This window comes from Aspergillus alliaceus, assembly GCF_009176365.1.
Source record: "Aspergillus alliaceus strain CBS 536.65 unplaced genomic scaffold BDW43scaffold_36, whole genome shotgun sequence".
Lineage (NCBI taxonomy): Eukaryota > Fungi > Ascomycota > Eurotiomycetes > Eurotiales > Aspergillaceae > Aspergillus > Aspergillus alliaceus.
The window spans coordinates 243408-258294 of NW_022474719.1; the positions used below are offsets into that span (position 1 = coordinate 243408).

At 46.2% G+C, this 14887-nt stretch overlaps 6 protein-coding genes across 6 annotated transcripts; 5 read left to right on the forward strand and 1 right to left on the reverse strand.

Moving 5' to 3' along the window:
• The first annotated feature begins 1789 nt into the window (after positions 1-1789).
• BDW43DRAFT_142718 (uncharacterized protein) lies at positions 1790-2397 on the forward strand. The gene has a single exon (XM_032038340.1). The coding sequence runs from the start codon at positions 1903-1905 to the stop codon at positions 2320-2322; it is 420 nt and encodes a 139-aa protein (XP_031898065.1). The 5' UTR covers positions 1790-1902; the 3' UTR covers positions 2323-2397.
• BDW43DRAFT_142717 (uncharacterized protein) lies at positions 2398-3282 on the reverse strand. Its single transcript, XM_032038339.1, has 2 exons — positions 2531-3282; positions 2398-2473 (listed from the first exon to the last, which is right to left on the reverse strand). Coding segments are annotated over exons 1-2 (495 nt in total). The 5' UTR covers positions 3025-3282; the 3' UTR covers positions 2398-2472.
• A 1256-nt stretch (positions 3283-4538) lies between these two features.
• BDW43DRAFT_313307 (glycoside hydrolase family 18 protein) lies at positions 4539-5878 on the forward strand (the record flags this gene model as incomplete). Its single annotated transcript, XM_032047570.1, has 5 exons — positions 4539-4550; positions 4597-4682; positions 4738-4830; positions 4882-4949; positions 5271-5878. 5 exons carry the CDS (start codon positions 4539-4541, stop codon positions 5876-5878), a joined length of 867 nt encoding a protein of 288 aa, XP_031898067.1.
• A 752-nt stretch (positions 5879-6630) lies between these two features.
• On the forward strand, positions 6631-8187 carry BDW43DRAFT_283094 (uncharacterized protein). The gene has a single exon (XM_032042722.1). The coding sequence runs from the start codon at positions 6745-6747 to the stop codon at positions 8008-8010; it is 1266 nt and encodes a 421-aa protein (XP_031898068.1). The 5' UTR covers positions 6631-6744; the 3' UTR covers positions 8011-8187.
• Positions 8188-8590: 403 nt separating this feature from the next.
• BDW43DRAFT_142762 (uncharacterized protein) lies at positions 8591-9136 on the forward strand. The gene has a single exon (XM_032038341.1). The coding sequence runs from the start codon at positions 8680-8682 to the stop codon at positions 9025-9027; it is 348 nt and encodes a 115-aa protein (XP_031898069.1). The 5' UTR covers positions 8591-8679; the 3' UTR covers positions 9028-9136.
• Positions 9137-10560: 1424 nt separating this feature from the next.
• On the forward strand, positions 10561-13320 carry BDW43DRAFT_142765 (uncharacterized protein). The gene is made up of 11 exons (XM_032038342.1): positions 10561-11111; positions 11185-11275; positions 11341-11445; positions 11496-11593; positions 11650-11825; positions 11880-11965; positions 12030-12157; positions 12216-12333; positions 12389-12515; positions 12574-13259; positions 13319-13320. Exons 1-10 carry the CDS (start codon positions 10936-10938, stop codon positions 12897-12899), a joined length of 1431 nt encoding a protein of 476 aa, XP_031898070.1. The 5' UTR covers positions 10561-10935; the 3' UTR covers positions 12900-13259; positions 13319-13320.
• The last annotated feature ends 1567 nt before the right edge of the window (positions 13321-14887 follow it).

Consider the following 14887-nt stretch of genomic DNA (forward strand, 5'->3'; position numbering starts at 1 on the left):
ACTCTGCATTTAATAGCTGTATCTCCACCTGATATTTGATCCTACAAAGGATTTCTGGAATTTGTGGCTAAAAATATGAAGAGATAACTTAGGAGCAAGGAAATATTGACTGTAGAAACTGTTAACAGGTTTTGTAGAGATTTTGAGACTGGGCTACTTCTACGGCAAGGTTTCAATATACCAGAAAATATCTCTATGACTGTCTGAGAGGTCAGTATATCCTTAATATCTATAGTTATTGAATACAGGTAACTGGTATTATAGTAGATAAAGCAAGGTCTAAAAGAAAAAGTAGATCTTTATAAGAAGAAGATAGAAAAAGATAGCCTCTCACTAAATAATCTTACTATTCTTATAATATAACTATAGTATCAAGATTTTAAAGAGTATAGAAAAATATATTCTGATTAAATAAGAGTATAGCTAAGTGTAGTAATTCTTCTCTACTGTTTTATATCAGCGCGGTCAGATAAAGTATATAAGTTAACTACTTAGCGAGACTTGTCTAGGAAATAGAAATATAAAGAAAAGAATAAGAATATTAGAGTATATATAATAGCAGTATACTATAAGATAAGTTATAGAATACTAGTTAAATATATTATACTAATGATTATACAGTACTTTATCCTTATAATTAAATTAATAGACAGTGTAAGAATACTTATTCTAATATACTTTTAAGTTTATATAAAGGAATACTGAAAGAAGAAAAGATAGAAACTTCTGATCTATATATTTTATAAGATTTATTAAGAGAAGCTCTCTTTTTTTCTTAACTTTCTTATATTTTTTATTTCTATAGCTTCTGCTAATAAAGCCTTTTGTGACTATAAGTCAGTTTAGAATATTCTTAATACAGTAGAATTTATAGAGTGCAGGCCTGAAGAAAAGATAATTATAACTATTAAATTTAAGCTAGAGATCTTGGATATTCTAGTCTTTTGCCCTTATAATAAATAGAATATTAAGCTCTCCACTGGAAGATCTCAGGAAATAGATACTTTTAGAAAGAAGTTTACAGAACTAGACCACAGAAGCAGATATACTTATAATATTACTGGTTATACTTATCACTGCTAGGCTTTAATAGAAGCAGGTAGAATAAATACTATCTAGTAAGTACTGATATCTACTGACAATGCTAGTATAGATAAGAACTATTCTGTGGCTGTATATATGAAGTATATAGGCCATACCTGTCAAGATATGTTTAGCAGATTATATATATACTTACTAAGTAAAGTTAATGGACTAGCAATATATCTCAGAGTTTCAATATAATATAAGCATATTCAAAATAAACAAAGTATAGAAATGTACTGCTATCCACAACTGTAGTAATCCTTGCTAGCTAAAGCCAAATTCAAGTTCCAAGAGTAGAGCAATATAGTTTCTCTTAATAACTCTATGCAGCAACTCAGCAAACAACTAGTAAGTTTACAGAGCCCTGAGCAGAGATAACAGATTCAGCTACAATAACACTGTATCTATAATTAAAAACAAAGTCTATACCTGGAAGAGCTTTGTCAGATACAAAAAGCTTAACTGAGACGGTCCATAATCTAACCGGGTACCATCCGCGAGCAGACATTTTTTCACTATGTCAGAAGAGTAATGCCGGAGCGGGACAGGCTTGCCCAAATTCTTCCCCTAAGTGGGACGCTGCGGAGTGATACTGGTCGTGAGGCCCTTAAGGCTCTCGAAGTCCTTTGCACATGCGAAAATTCTGTAGCATACAGGTGTGGGATGAGGCCCGTCGACGGAAAATGCGTCTGCGGAATGCCGATAAAAAGGTAAGTGACCATCCACTATGTTACAGCAAGTGCTTATAGAACTAGGCTTCGGCCGCATCGCCAGTGGACGCATCTTTATAAATGCTATAAGCACCGGCTATCCCAAATGAGCGAAAGCTGTCATGCGGAATATTGCTTCGAGTGCGACCTATGGATTCAAGGTGTCCAGGAATGGTCTCATCACTGTCAGCGTCATCTGGATAAGCCGGAGGACCTGCTTCGGTGCGATCTAATAATTTTTCGAAATGCTCCAGCAAAAGCTGCGTACTGCCCTTTCTGCCTCGGCGATAATTTTTTGAAACCACCGAAAAGGATGGCGCAGTTCTTGGATCGACCAGCGTGGTTTTCGCACGTGGGATCGCATCTCTCTCCCAAAGCACTGGACGGTAAATTTCATTGCCGCCATCCCGCTTGTGCTCTGGAACTGGGCAGTCTGCCCGAGTTAGAGTATCATCTGAAAGATGTTCACTGCTACACCGCACCACGTGGCAAGAAGAGGGATTGGGAAAATGTCTCTGAAGGATAATCATTATATCTTTGTTCTATAATGGGTGGCTCTATGTTCAGTGTTCGCGGAAGTAAAACAATGTAGTGCCAATCGGTGGTAGTCTGTCTCTATAGAGCTAAGTGGTACATGACTGCAACTGTAGATCGATTCGGACTGCATTGCTACCCATCTGGTAGAATAAAGTCAGCCTGTCATGACATTCATGATAGAAGGGAGGTTCTCGTACCATTGTTGAGGATTTCTCGCCACTGAGGACGACATGACCTGTGAGCATGTCGACACACTAAGAGTCTTGCTACATGGATGGTGGTATGGGTGGGAAGCCCGCCGATATAAGCTTATCAGGATGGGAAGCCAATAAACCGTCACTCTTTCTGAGCTTGGGAAGACCAGTTTGAGGACAGTGTGCAACAACCCAGACGTTGTAGTCAAATGCCATCGCCTGAAGCAAAAGAGAAGGAGGTATCTTCCCATACTACGGCCAATGTTCTCATCCAGACCGCAGAATCGTCCTACTGCCAGGCAAATCCTTCGATCTGAGTGGATGATAAGCCACGACATTCCTCTGAGAATCAACTCCACCGACTGCGACATTACTCTCGAGGCCGACACGGAGCAACTGGTACAATGCTGGCAATTCAGTGAAGAAGAACTGTCAGCCGACCTCGCAGATAAAGCACAGAATCTTCTGACCAAGTCGTTCTTCGCGGATGAGGCCATGACCGGGCAGTGGTAGGCCAGACAAAGGAAGAATTACGCAAAAATATTCCTACACTCACGTTTGGAGAAATGGGGTTAGGGTTCTTTCTTACCACCAATCTGCTCAACACCGGGGCCAAGGTCATCAGGATCGATGGGAAAGTTGGCTTCCGGGTTCCTGGGAACCTATTACTGGTTGGACATGTTCAAGGTCAGGACAATATCAAGTCAGGCAAGATCTGACGGTGGAGTACGATATGTGCTACAGTAGCACAAGCACGGTTTCTGGAGGAAGACTTTGACCGAGGAGAAGATTCTCAAAAATGCTACTTCAGATCAGGTGGATTATTGGAAAATAACTTAGCCGCACGAGGGCCTCGACAACAATATTCGATCGGTGTCGATGGTTGGTCTCCACTGTGCTGCTGGCTTTCCGGTTCCACTTGGCATGTTCACTCACTTTGGAATCGGTCATACATATCCACTTCGAATGTCACGACCCTTATAGCGGAGCCAATCTTCAATGGCGTTGTGAAACTATGATATTTGCAAGCTGGGCTCAGAGCGGGGAAGATTTGCTCCACGCATGACACATGATAGTACTTGTTCGCTTCTACGGCTCGTGATATTTTTTTACCAACGTAGGCTTTTGCGGGACTGTCAGGACTTACCGTAGCATATGTGTCTCTGTCAGCGGTGAGCTGACCAAAGTAGGCTGCGAAACACCCACTTACCTGGTATTCTCTCGAGTCATGTCTACTCCGTAGAGGAAGATCGCAGTTCCACAGGCACAGTCCTGGCCCCACATTTTACGCTTGCGGTTCCAAATCACGAGGTGGAAAGTCGCTCCACCGCCAATGAAGTTATACTCCGTTATGACTCGTGGGTCATGTTGGGTCAAGATCTCGAATGCTCCGAGGATCACTTACTTAGCTAGCTGAAGACTATTGGGCTACATTGTATGGGCCTTTCAGAAACCACTTGCTGTGCTCGTCGGAACGCGCACATTGCTCGCACGCTGGGATAACGCCGCCGCCTGTGAGGCGTCGTAAGTAGTTAGCAGTAGCCTTCCGAAATTGTCTGGGCTCCGTTGTGGCTATCTATCTGCACAGATCATTCAGCTAGATGGCGGTTCAAACCGCTGGTCCGCCCTCTTTCTTGAACATTCGAATCAATTTAAGAGGCCGCGATCAAGGAATTGTGGGCCTAGTACTCCAGTCGGTCGTGAAAAGTCCGAGGAATAAATAATAATGATAATAATAATAATAATGAGGGGCCTCGACAATCACTAGTGGTGTGTGCGTGTGTGATCGGCGCCATTTCAGCTCGTCTTCAGCTAATTCTCGGCTAACTCTCAGCTGATCTATCCTTCGAAGATGCATCCACGCACTGTGCTGTAATTGGATGATAATAACTACCTCTCATTTCTTCACCCAAAGGTATAAAGTTGCCATCCCATCATACTCATTCCAACTACAACAACAACAACAATCCATCTTGATCAACCATCTCATTCCACATCATCCACCGCCATCATGTCTGTCTATGTGAGTTTACCTTCCTTTATTCCATATCCATTACTAACCCCAAAAGGTCCTGCACGTCGAAGCCAAATCCGTCAATCAAGACGATCCAAGGTCAAGCGAGCAAGTTCAATCGGCCGAACACTATCTAATGCGGTATATATTACCCATCCATCCCTACAAATCTATTTCTAAACAAAGCCGCTGTTAGGTTTGAAGGATTGGCCAGCGCGCAACTCGAGGGCTTTCAGACCGAGTACCCAAACCCTCATGACACTTCCGCATTGCGTGAGCGCAACATGGAGTATGACCCGTCTTTTATCCTTTATTTAGGCTGGAATCTAACAAATGGTAGATTCTCCATCCCTAATGATCTGAATCTTGACATTAAGCGCATGGCTAAGGACGCCCTTGAAAGGCTTGGTGAGGTTGCGACCTTTACTATTAAAGACAAGGTTTCCGGCGAAAAGAAAAATCCGTTTGCTTGATGTGCCTCTCCTGGGAGTGAATACACCTATTGGAGAATTCCAATCGCTCAGATTAACAGCCCGGAGGTGAAGCATACAAGGAAGAAGAGTCAACATAATTAGTATCTAATTCCATAAACCTTGTCTCCTTGGTCCTATAAACGCAATCAAATATACATGTCTCGCAGTATACTCAATATACCCTTGGCATATTTGGGTGAGCCACTGCAACAAGTCTTCACCCAGCCTGCAGCGTGATGTTGGGTATTATGAAAAGCTGGTCTATCCGGCGCCGATGCAACGTTTCCTGGCCAGAGCGAATTTCCCCCAGGCGTTTATACACACATCAATGTGGCTTACGCTGTGATTGATCCCGACACCTTCGAGATTAGGCCCAGCCTGCTGGCTGACATTAATCTCTTCACGAGTCTCACCGATCTTAAGAGAAGTGATCCTGATCTGGAAGTGTATATTGCCCTTAGCGGTTCGACGTACAGTTCCCAAGGCCCTACCGAACATACATCCTCAGACCTCGCAGCCTCTGAAGCAAACCAGACGGCATTTATCAAATCCCTCACGAAATTCATGACTGCCTTTAATTTCGATGAAGTCAGTCTTGATTGGCAATATCCAGGGGCAGAGAAAAGGATCTCATCGGGGCCGTTCTGGGAACATGGCTCGGGGATGTTATTTGGTGGTCTTGTAGTGCGTTTCGGCCTCGCCAATCGTGGAGGTGAATCTTCGTGCTTGTCGCGGTCGGCTCGTCCCGCCAATTTTGTTTTCTCGCGTCGCTCACGGTACGACCGTTCAATTCTGATCGAAGCAGCTTCTTCCCTGATACAGGTTCTCTGGACCAATACAGTGCGTCTCGAAACTGGCCCGTAGTCGCTACAGGCTGTCTCGGAACTCCTCAAATTGTACCGATGTATAGTACAGTCTAGATACCTGATTAGGTGAAGAAGCAATTTGTTGGTATTGAATCTCAGCTCAGCCACGTAATCAGACGATCTAGTACTTAGCACAAATGCACAGACGAGGTCTGTGAGCTGCAAGTCTCCTGAAAACCATCTACTTTGACGACGATTTGTTGTCGCGGTTCCACACTGCTCCACTATTGAGCACATTCTCAGCTCGATGAGGTCGAGACATCTCAAGGTGCAATGCTGGGGGGTAGGGTAACTCAAACCCACATTTGCCACGATGATTGATAAGAAGAGAAATTCAGCATGGTCCTTATCGAAACTGGTTCTCAAGTACCCTCTTTCTACCCACCCCTGGAATCATCATCTGCGGCATGGCAAATATCCAGATACCACCTAATGACAAAGGAGCCCCGAGATGGCTTCTCGATCTACACCAATGGAGGATCCAGCCTTATACTGAGATTTCGAAGGAGATCCTTGACAGTGAAGGATATGGCGTGGTTTCATACACATGGGGGTACATTGCTCAATGGGACAAACCAGAGACAGACCTCCCCGAGGGTGTCGTTTGGAAGGTACCCACTACGTCGAAATGGCCTTTGTCGAAGGCACGGGAAATGATGCAGAAGATCGGGACTCGTTATATTTGGTGGGACTGGATGTGTGTCCCTCAGGTTCGAGAAGGCGATGACCCTCTCCTGTACCAGGCCAAAGGGGAGGAGATTGGGAAACAACTGTGAGTAAAAGGCGAAAAGAGAGGGAGCTCGCAATTTGATCACCCGGCTGTGCCCTTATTGCCATGACCCCCTTGACGTGGAGGGAGACAGAATGTCCTTGTTGAAAAGAAAAAATCTGACATTTTCCAGGCACATCTATAGAAAGGCAAGAAAAAGCATTGTCTGGCTTCATTCAACTTCATGGAAAGGCGATCCAGCGCTCAAAGAGATACTTCTCTTGGAAATTTCGCGACCTCACTTTGTGGACCCATATATAGTGGAAAAATATACACGCAGGGTTGAAAACTGGGTTAAGATTGCCCAAAAAGACGAACGTTGGTTGGTCTCGGGCTGGACCTTACAGGAAGGGGTTTTGTTGGGCGACACTCGTCTCCTTGATGGAGAGGGACATGTCATCCAGGACAACCGGTTTTGCAATGGCCAGGACGCCGTCGTTCGTGACCTTTCGCTTCCCATCTCCGTCCTATGTCACAATCTTGCTTCGGCCTATTTCATCCAAAGCGAAGGGCATGATCCGGATCCTACGAGACCCGGTGCTGGTCAATTTGGGCATAGACTGCCCAAATCACCCGAATCGGTGATTTGGTTGCGCCGGTCCATCAAAAGACTGGTTGAATCTGGCTTGGTGGGTTTCTTTGAATTCAGCCCCCTTACCATCCTGGCTGGCAAGAACAGCCGGGAATATGGTTGGATTGAAGACTCCTGCTGGGCATTGATTGGCGCAATGGAGCTGGAGAATATCGAAGTCACCGCAAATCTGTCCATGGAAAAGATCAAGAGAAGATTTCTATCCGCCCTGGTAGACAAGTATCAATGGATGATGCTTTTTCTGCCATTCCCAGAGAAGGGACAGGATTCGAAACGACCTTTCCAGTGGACAGATATTGTTGACGGTGCCTTGCTACCCGTTCATCTTTTCCTTGTCGAGGACCATGTCGATCCGGACTCGACTGGCGCGACGCAGCCAACTCTCCATTTCTCAGATGCGGATTTCACCTCAGAGAAGCTCCTCCTCAAAGCGCCTGACCGCCAGAAGATGCGCCTCTTTCGCGTTTCAGAAGATCATGTTACATATTTCCGCCACTATCGCCAGGACTCGGATGGGTTGCGGATAGTATCTTCCCGGTCGGTCAGTTTGACAGATGATCCGCTTGTGAGCGGTGCATGGTTGTTGCCATTTTGGACTGTCGACACAAAGGGGACTGTTCAGGGGAAACGATGTCTGCTGCTGTCGCAATTCAAGAATTCGACTTCTGTTGATCAGCCCGCCCATGCAAGCTTTGGTGGAATGATTGATGTTTGGGGAGTTGGATCGGAAACAGTCCAGGTCACAGAGATGATCTTGGATCCTTGCTAGTCTGGCGGGTCTTGGTGTTTTCACGCTGCTGAAACTGTAGCAACCACTTCTGCGGAGATTCAGCTCGTCCTGTGCGAGTCCAAAATGGAGAAAGGAGTATGGTATCCCATTGACGTAACGAGGCAACAATCGAGTAACTAAGCAGAAGGACGAGCAATGGTATTACTGTAAGCTCTTCCGTAGATCAACGAGAATTCTTCCTCCAGTATAATGTATCATATCATCCTATGACGAGAGAACTGGGCGTCATGATTATACTCTATGCCAGCTTGAAGGACAAACTTATTGTTAGTGCCTATTAGTTGAGGCCTACACCATCGGTTACCTATGAGGCTGCTGTTCGCCACAGACAACCGAAATATGGTGGAGACAGCCGTTTAATGAGGATTGCATCCTTTAACATGCTCCTGATGTAACGGCCGGTCCCAATCTATTGCCCAGGCCAAGCCTGTGCGATGTGATCCCTCAGTTCCCCAGGGTATTTACTCACCACTGGTCACCCAAATTTTACAACATACATTACCAAAAATTATTAGATTAAGATATCCTCCAGTCTGACCCATGATCTACGAAAACAAGAGGCATGATAGCACCCAATATCACTGTTACAGCATAGATCGACTGGTCTAGTGAACTGGCAAAAAGACGGTGAAAATCGACGATCTGTCCATGCCCCAGTGCAGGCCGAGTAGCGCCATTCGAAACCAGCTTGTTCTGCTCCGTCTAAACGATACGTGTCTCCGTCACACTGAAATGAGTGTTGTTCACTGCCCCCAGGCCATGAAAAAAATGATTTTGGAGGTCATAGTGGTGACTTTCGTGGAAGGTGATACGTGTGTCTGCGGACTTTCGACGGGTATTGGGGGTACATGCAAGATGAAGTTGGATGGCCAAGGGAACCCATCCGTTAATGAATTTTATCGAACGGCATTATTTAGAATTCCTTCTCGATCAGTCACAAACACCATGTTCACCGACACGTGCTCTACACCGAGGATCTGCAAAAAGCCAAGCTAACTGATCCACGTCCACCAGAACATCCCAAGTCACACATACCATCAACCAATATAGTGCAATATTCGTCAACATCTCTACCTCATTCATGTACCCATATTTAGAATAAAACATCACGGCTTATACATTACCCTCTCTCTGTTCCCCATAATCACACTATTTGGGTCAAACTTGAACGCAATAGAAGTAAAAGACAAAGTAGTATTAAGAAACTAGTCAATCACCGTTTCCACCAGTACAAGAGAAAAATTATATCATTGGTTTCACAGTCCTCAACACATGATAAGGCCAACCAACCACGTTCACTAGTCCCAGAAAGGTGAGGTGGTTGACTGATGAGAAGATATTTTCGTCTCTCTCCAGAGTTATTGACGAAATGGATGGAAACCTCAGTTGCAGACATTATGTACTGAAAATGAAAACGGAGAATAATCGGGAGATAATTTGGAGCAACGTATATTTGATCGAAGTTTGATCGAACAACGGGAAGTTCCGAACAATTAGAAGATATGGGCTGCGTCAAACGGACGAGGGGAGAAGAGATAGATCCACGAGCAGCAAGAAGAATATTGGCCTTTCTCGTACAGTAGAGGGCCGAGGTGCTGCTCCACGCGAATCCATAGAGAGAATCCATTCTGCTAGCGGATCATGTTCTAATTGGGTCAGGGTATTATTGTTTGCGCGTATATCGACACGAGAAGTTGTCCCATTCAGGCGGTCGCGTAGTGTAGACCAGGGCATATTAAAGTTCCACGCTTCTTCCAGAATAAAAGAGATCTCTTTAGTTTGAATAGATTTAATAGCTAATAAGATCCTACCCTCTCGTTCGGAAGAGACTCGCGAGTATTGGGCTCGTTTTGGAGGCATGGTGGGTGGTTGAATAAGGAGGGTACGCGTGCATGGGCGATTTTTCGCGGCGTGGGAGGTTCGCGCGGGGTGGGCGGTCCGTAGGGGGATTTACGTTTAGTTCCTTCCAGCACGGAGCTTTTCTCAGCGGACTGGTCACCCCATACCATTAGCTGACGCGGTGCAACATGATCGCCAACCCCGTTGAACACCTTGCATGGCACACCTGGAATACCAATTCCCAATTGGCAATAAAGACGGCTCCCGGTCGAGCCTGGTAAAGGGATTATAACAACAGGATGGTGTGTATTCATTCTATTGCTTCAATTTCATGCTACTGGAGTTGAATGGCCCGCCACTTCGCCTTGGTGATCAGGAGAGGTGTTGATCGTGTAGATTCAGTCAGCTGAATGTCAACAAAAGCAAATTGCTAGTGGGAAACGATGTTCCCCATTTTTTCTCCGCTTTTCCCGCCGTATTAGCACAGGTTTGAGATTCAGCTCGGGATGTTCGCAGGCCTGCTTGACGGGCGGCTGATCAGACAAGTGGACCATTTCTTCACCCTACAGGGACCAACTAAAATCCCTCATATTCACTGCCACCCGGTTCGTGATATGTAGATCCAGCTAGGCCACTAAGTCGAACAGTTCATCGAGCATGTGGGATGCAACGAATCATTTCTAGAATCTAAGTGGTAGGAGTTGATAGATTATCGGCTAAAAACCACCTATGAACAAGTCCCACCCAAAAGGGGCAGGTGCAGCGAGAAACACGGTTATTTGATATGTCGAGTCTGTTGAGTGGCTCACCTCGGAGTTCCTAGATATATAAAGCTTCCTCTTTGTTCTTTTCATTTATTCCACTCTTTGCAACATCGTTCTACCACGTTCTAACGACCAACCCACTGCGGATACAACATTTCCTCAACTATGTCTGACAGCAATGAAAACAGTAATGATGTCCAGGGTCCATCCACCCCCTCAAACGGACAAGATGGTGGAAATGGACAAGACGGTGAGATGGACTACAACCACCGGCGTCAGGGCACGATGAGCAGTGACTCTAATGCTACCAGCGACCAAAGGAGAGATGCTTTCCTTCAAAATTTTTAAGGTGCACAAAGGCGATAAAAGCACCGACGAACTACCTGCTTTCCGAATTTCAAAGGGAGCACTTCTTGAAGGTACCCTGAAGAGTTTTCGGGATGAAATAGTGAAACAAAACAAACTTCATGAGAATTAGTACGTGGAATGTGGATCTTCTTCTGCCTTTGTCTAAATTGGCTTGATGCTTACCTATTGACATTCTCTGAAGCTCTCGGCGGCGTTTTTGCACCAAAAGCGGTGCCGAAGTACCCGATGAAAAGAAGTTAGAAGAATACGTTGGAACGAAGCCAGATGAAAATGTTGGTAGCCAGGAGCAGCGGAGCAAATCGACTTTGAGTCACTAATTTCCCTCGTTTATCTCTAGGGCGATTTCATAATTTACATCCAGAGTCGTTTCAAGAAGCCAGGTGGTCCTCTTACCGACGAGGCTAGAGAAGGTCGCGACTTGGATCTCGGCCTTGATAAGCCCGTATGTCCCTCCTCATTCTGATCGAAGTCTTCGAAACTTACCCCGTGCAGAGTGATCCCAGGGATCTTCCAAAGAATGAACTCTCCCGAGTCAAACCCGAGTTCAAGCCCGATGACTGGAAGGCTACCGCTGGAAAAGCGCCGGTTATGTAAGATACTACTATCTCAATTCTCGCTATGGCGTTTTAACATGCTTTTGAAAAAGTAACCCGGCAGATATGGATGAGAAGCATTGGGGCATTGTCATGCGCAACAACGGTGTTCTGTGTGGGCTACACCCTCAGGGCGAAATCGCCAAGGAGATCACACTACCCTCCGGAAAGACTGTCACCATTCCTTCGATTACCGTGCCAACTCCCGCCAGAAAAGCCTACTGTCCCGGTATGTTACATCCATGACTTATCATATGTTCGTTACACAACTAACTTCTCCCAGCCTTTGCTATCAAACCGAGGGCTATAGCGCCCCATGACATCACATTTGAAGACAAGGACAAAGAGAAGGTGTCTGATGACAAAACGGTCCGCATTACCTTCATGGGAAAAGATATATGCACGCTGTGATCTATATCTGACAGCATTGTAGAAGTTGTTTCGTATTCCGAGGTTCCGGATCACCGACAAAACAAGCGTCGAAGTCTTCGAGACCCGCAACTCCTTGGAGAAGTCGTTGGCTGAAAGTGGATTTACTCAGCACTCGGTGAAGGGCGGCGTGTCAGTGTTTCTTTACATTGACTGTCTCGAGGTCAAGATCACTAATGAATAAACGCAGAGGTGGCACGATAGGCCCTGTATCAGGAGGCTTCAGTGGCGGCTATAATTCTCGCACCGATAACATCAACGCCGATGCTTTTTCTGTCGAGAGAAAGTACATGCATATCAGTTTCAATGTAAGTGAAGCTTGCGCAGGCGTCACAATGAAATGCTGATAGTGGTCACAACTAGTACCCCAGGGTTCAATTTCATTTAGATGAAAGCCAGCTTGAACTGACCACAGAATGTCAGACTGCTCTCAAAGAGCTGAGAGAAAATCCGACAATGGATCAATTGGGCAAGTTTTACAAGCAGTTTGGTACGGGAAAACTCGATATACTGCAATGAGTAAGCCAGATTGGCTAACCTTACCGTAGGGGAATTGTTTGAGCCTGAAGTCCATCTAGGTGGTCGACTATTTTCTACTGAGGAGTTTGACGGAGTTGCAGGATCGACAGTCGGACAAAAGATCACCAATCTCAAGATTGCAGCCGGCGCCTCTTTTGCAGGTGGAGGGTTCTCGGCGAAAGTCAGCGGCAAATATGAGGAAGCAAATAATAAAAAGGAGGACAGCAAATCGGCCACAATGACCCAGTCAATTAGCTGGTGTGCTGACGGAGGCGACACCACGCTTTGCAATAAGTATGTCCGCTCGACGTTCTACGACACTTGTTACCTTCGGGAATTGACATCTGTGTTCTAGCGCTCCCGCGTGGTGCCCTACTGTTGCTTCATTTTACAACTGGCGTGTGATGCAGGTGAGAGCAGACCCAGTCATCTACTCCCCCCAAGACTAACATTTCCACAGAAAACCAAGCTCGTCAAACTCGTGGACCACATTGGGTTGCTTCCCACGTACAACGATATCCCGTGTCTCACTCGAAATATAGAGTGTCTTGCCGCTGCTGAAAAGGACTGTCTTTCGTTTTCCAGCGAGAATTTTGTCAATTTTGCTCGTGCCCCATCACCGGAATATCGTGTCTCTGATGTATCATTCAAGATACCTATTGCGGAACCCAGCACTCTCTTCTACGATAAAGATGATGAGAAAACAAAGATCAAGGTATAAGGTTCATTCAGTGACAGGAAAGTATAGTATTTGGACCACTGACACCACAATAGATAAAGCTCGGCGTTCAATTCCCCATCAGGGTGGACATAGACGGTGTCAGACATGGGATCCTGAAGAAGCCTGATAGCCAGGAACTTTACGTCAGCAAAGAAACGCCATCGAATGTCTTCATAGAGTTCGTACCGGAAGGTGAGAAAGACTATCAGAAGGGACGCGAACCGGCCAGCGATAAAGTGACGTGGAAACTTTCTCGCCCTGGAGAAAACAAATCCTACTGCCTCTTCAATGAGCGAAACACTTTGAGGCGCGGGCTTAAGGTCGAATTCACGTACCGGCTCTCTCTCAAGGAATATAAGCCTGGAGGTAGTCCGGCATATCCCATTCGGTACTCAGATGTTGAAGCAAGCGCTCCGATGGAAACTCTGAGAGAGCTTCAAGCTATTGACACCATTGAAACGGCCGCAAGAGAAGCCGCGAATGCCCTCGAGGCCCTCAAAATGAAAGAAGAAGAGAAAGCTGTTGCCAAGGCCAAACAAGAGGCAGCTGATGCCCAGCATCAAGCGGAGGTAATCAAATTGCGAGACAAATGCTTCCCATTTTGGGAAAGTGAGAAGGCATTGAGGAAGCGGCTGTCAGGTGTTCTCAGCAAGGAAACGGCAGCATCTGTCAATAGCGACATTGAAGCCATCGAGACCAAGATGATGGCGGGGGTTGAGATTCTTCTGTCGTACGCAAGGCTGCATATCACCTGGACCAGGGTCGAAACATTGATGACGGAGAATCAAGTGCCAAAAGAATTCCAAGGCCTCCTGCACAGGAGCTATGCTGCCTTTGGCTTGAGTGAGAAGTGGGCCGAGGCTCCTACGAAGCCGGAATCTGCCAACGGATATTGCGAGAGAAGGCGAGATATACCCGCCCTCCCCTATAAGGGGATAGAGTTTGAGCTGGGGAAGCTTTTTTCAGGGTTGTAGGGTCTAGAAGGCAGCCCATCAAGTCGTTTAACCCTCGACCCTGGTAGCCCGAGATATCTGCCACATCCCATAATCCGAAAATCAGAGGGATTCTGCCGGTCGGGCGGTCGAGCGGTCAGGCCACGGGGTGGCAGCTTAATAGTAGAAGGCGGCTACAAGCCACGAAGCATCCAGAAAGATATGAATTTCCGTCTCGGAGAGACCTTTGCTTTTCTGTTGCGTCCACAACGTAATAGTCGTCATCCTCCAAGGGTTCGTGCTCAGACACCATAGCACGAAGACCCCTTGATACTCGTCGTCCGACGTGACTAGGTCATCCGTCCACAATTAGCCAAGATCGGCAGGTACCTGGGGGGAAGGGTCTGAGCGGAAGGGATATCTAGCCGAGAATCCCGGAGCTGGCGAATGTAGCGCGTCGGGGTATGGATACCAGATGGGTTCGGTCCGGGTCGTCTCAGTACTTAGGTTTGAGCTTCGGGCTAATGCTGGTGTCTGATAGGTCAGCCCGGCGAGAGTGACATCCACGAAGTAGCCTCAAATGTCATAACTGAATATACTGCATTACCCTGTCAAGTACAATTTGCATGACGTTGAAGTTACATCAAATTTCCCCGAATTGCAGCCTGATAGGTCTGCTGTTCAGACTAT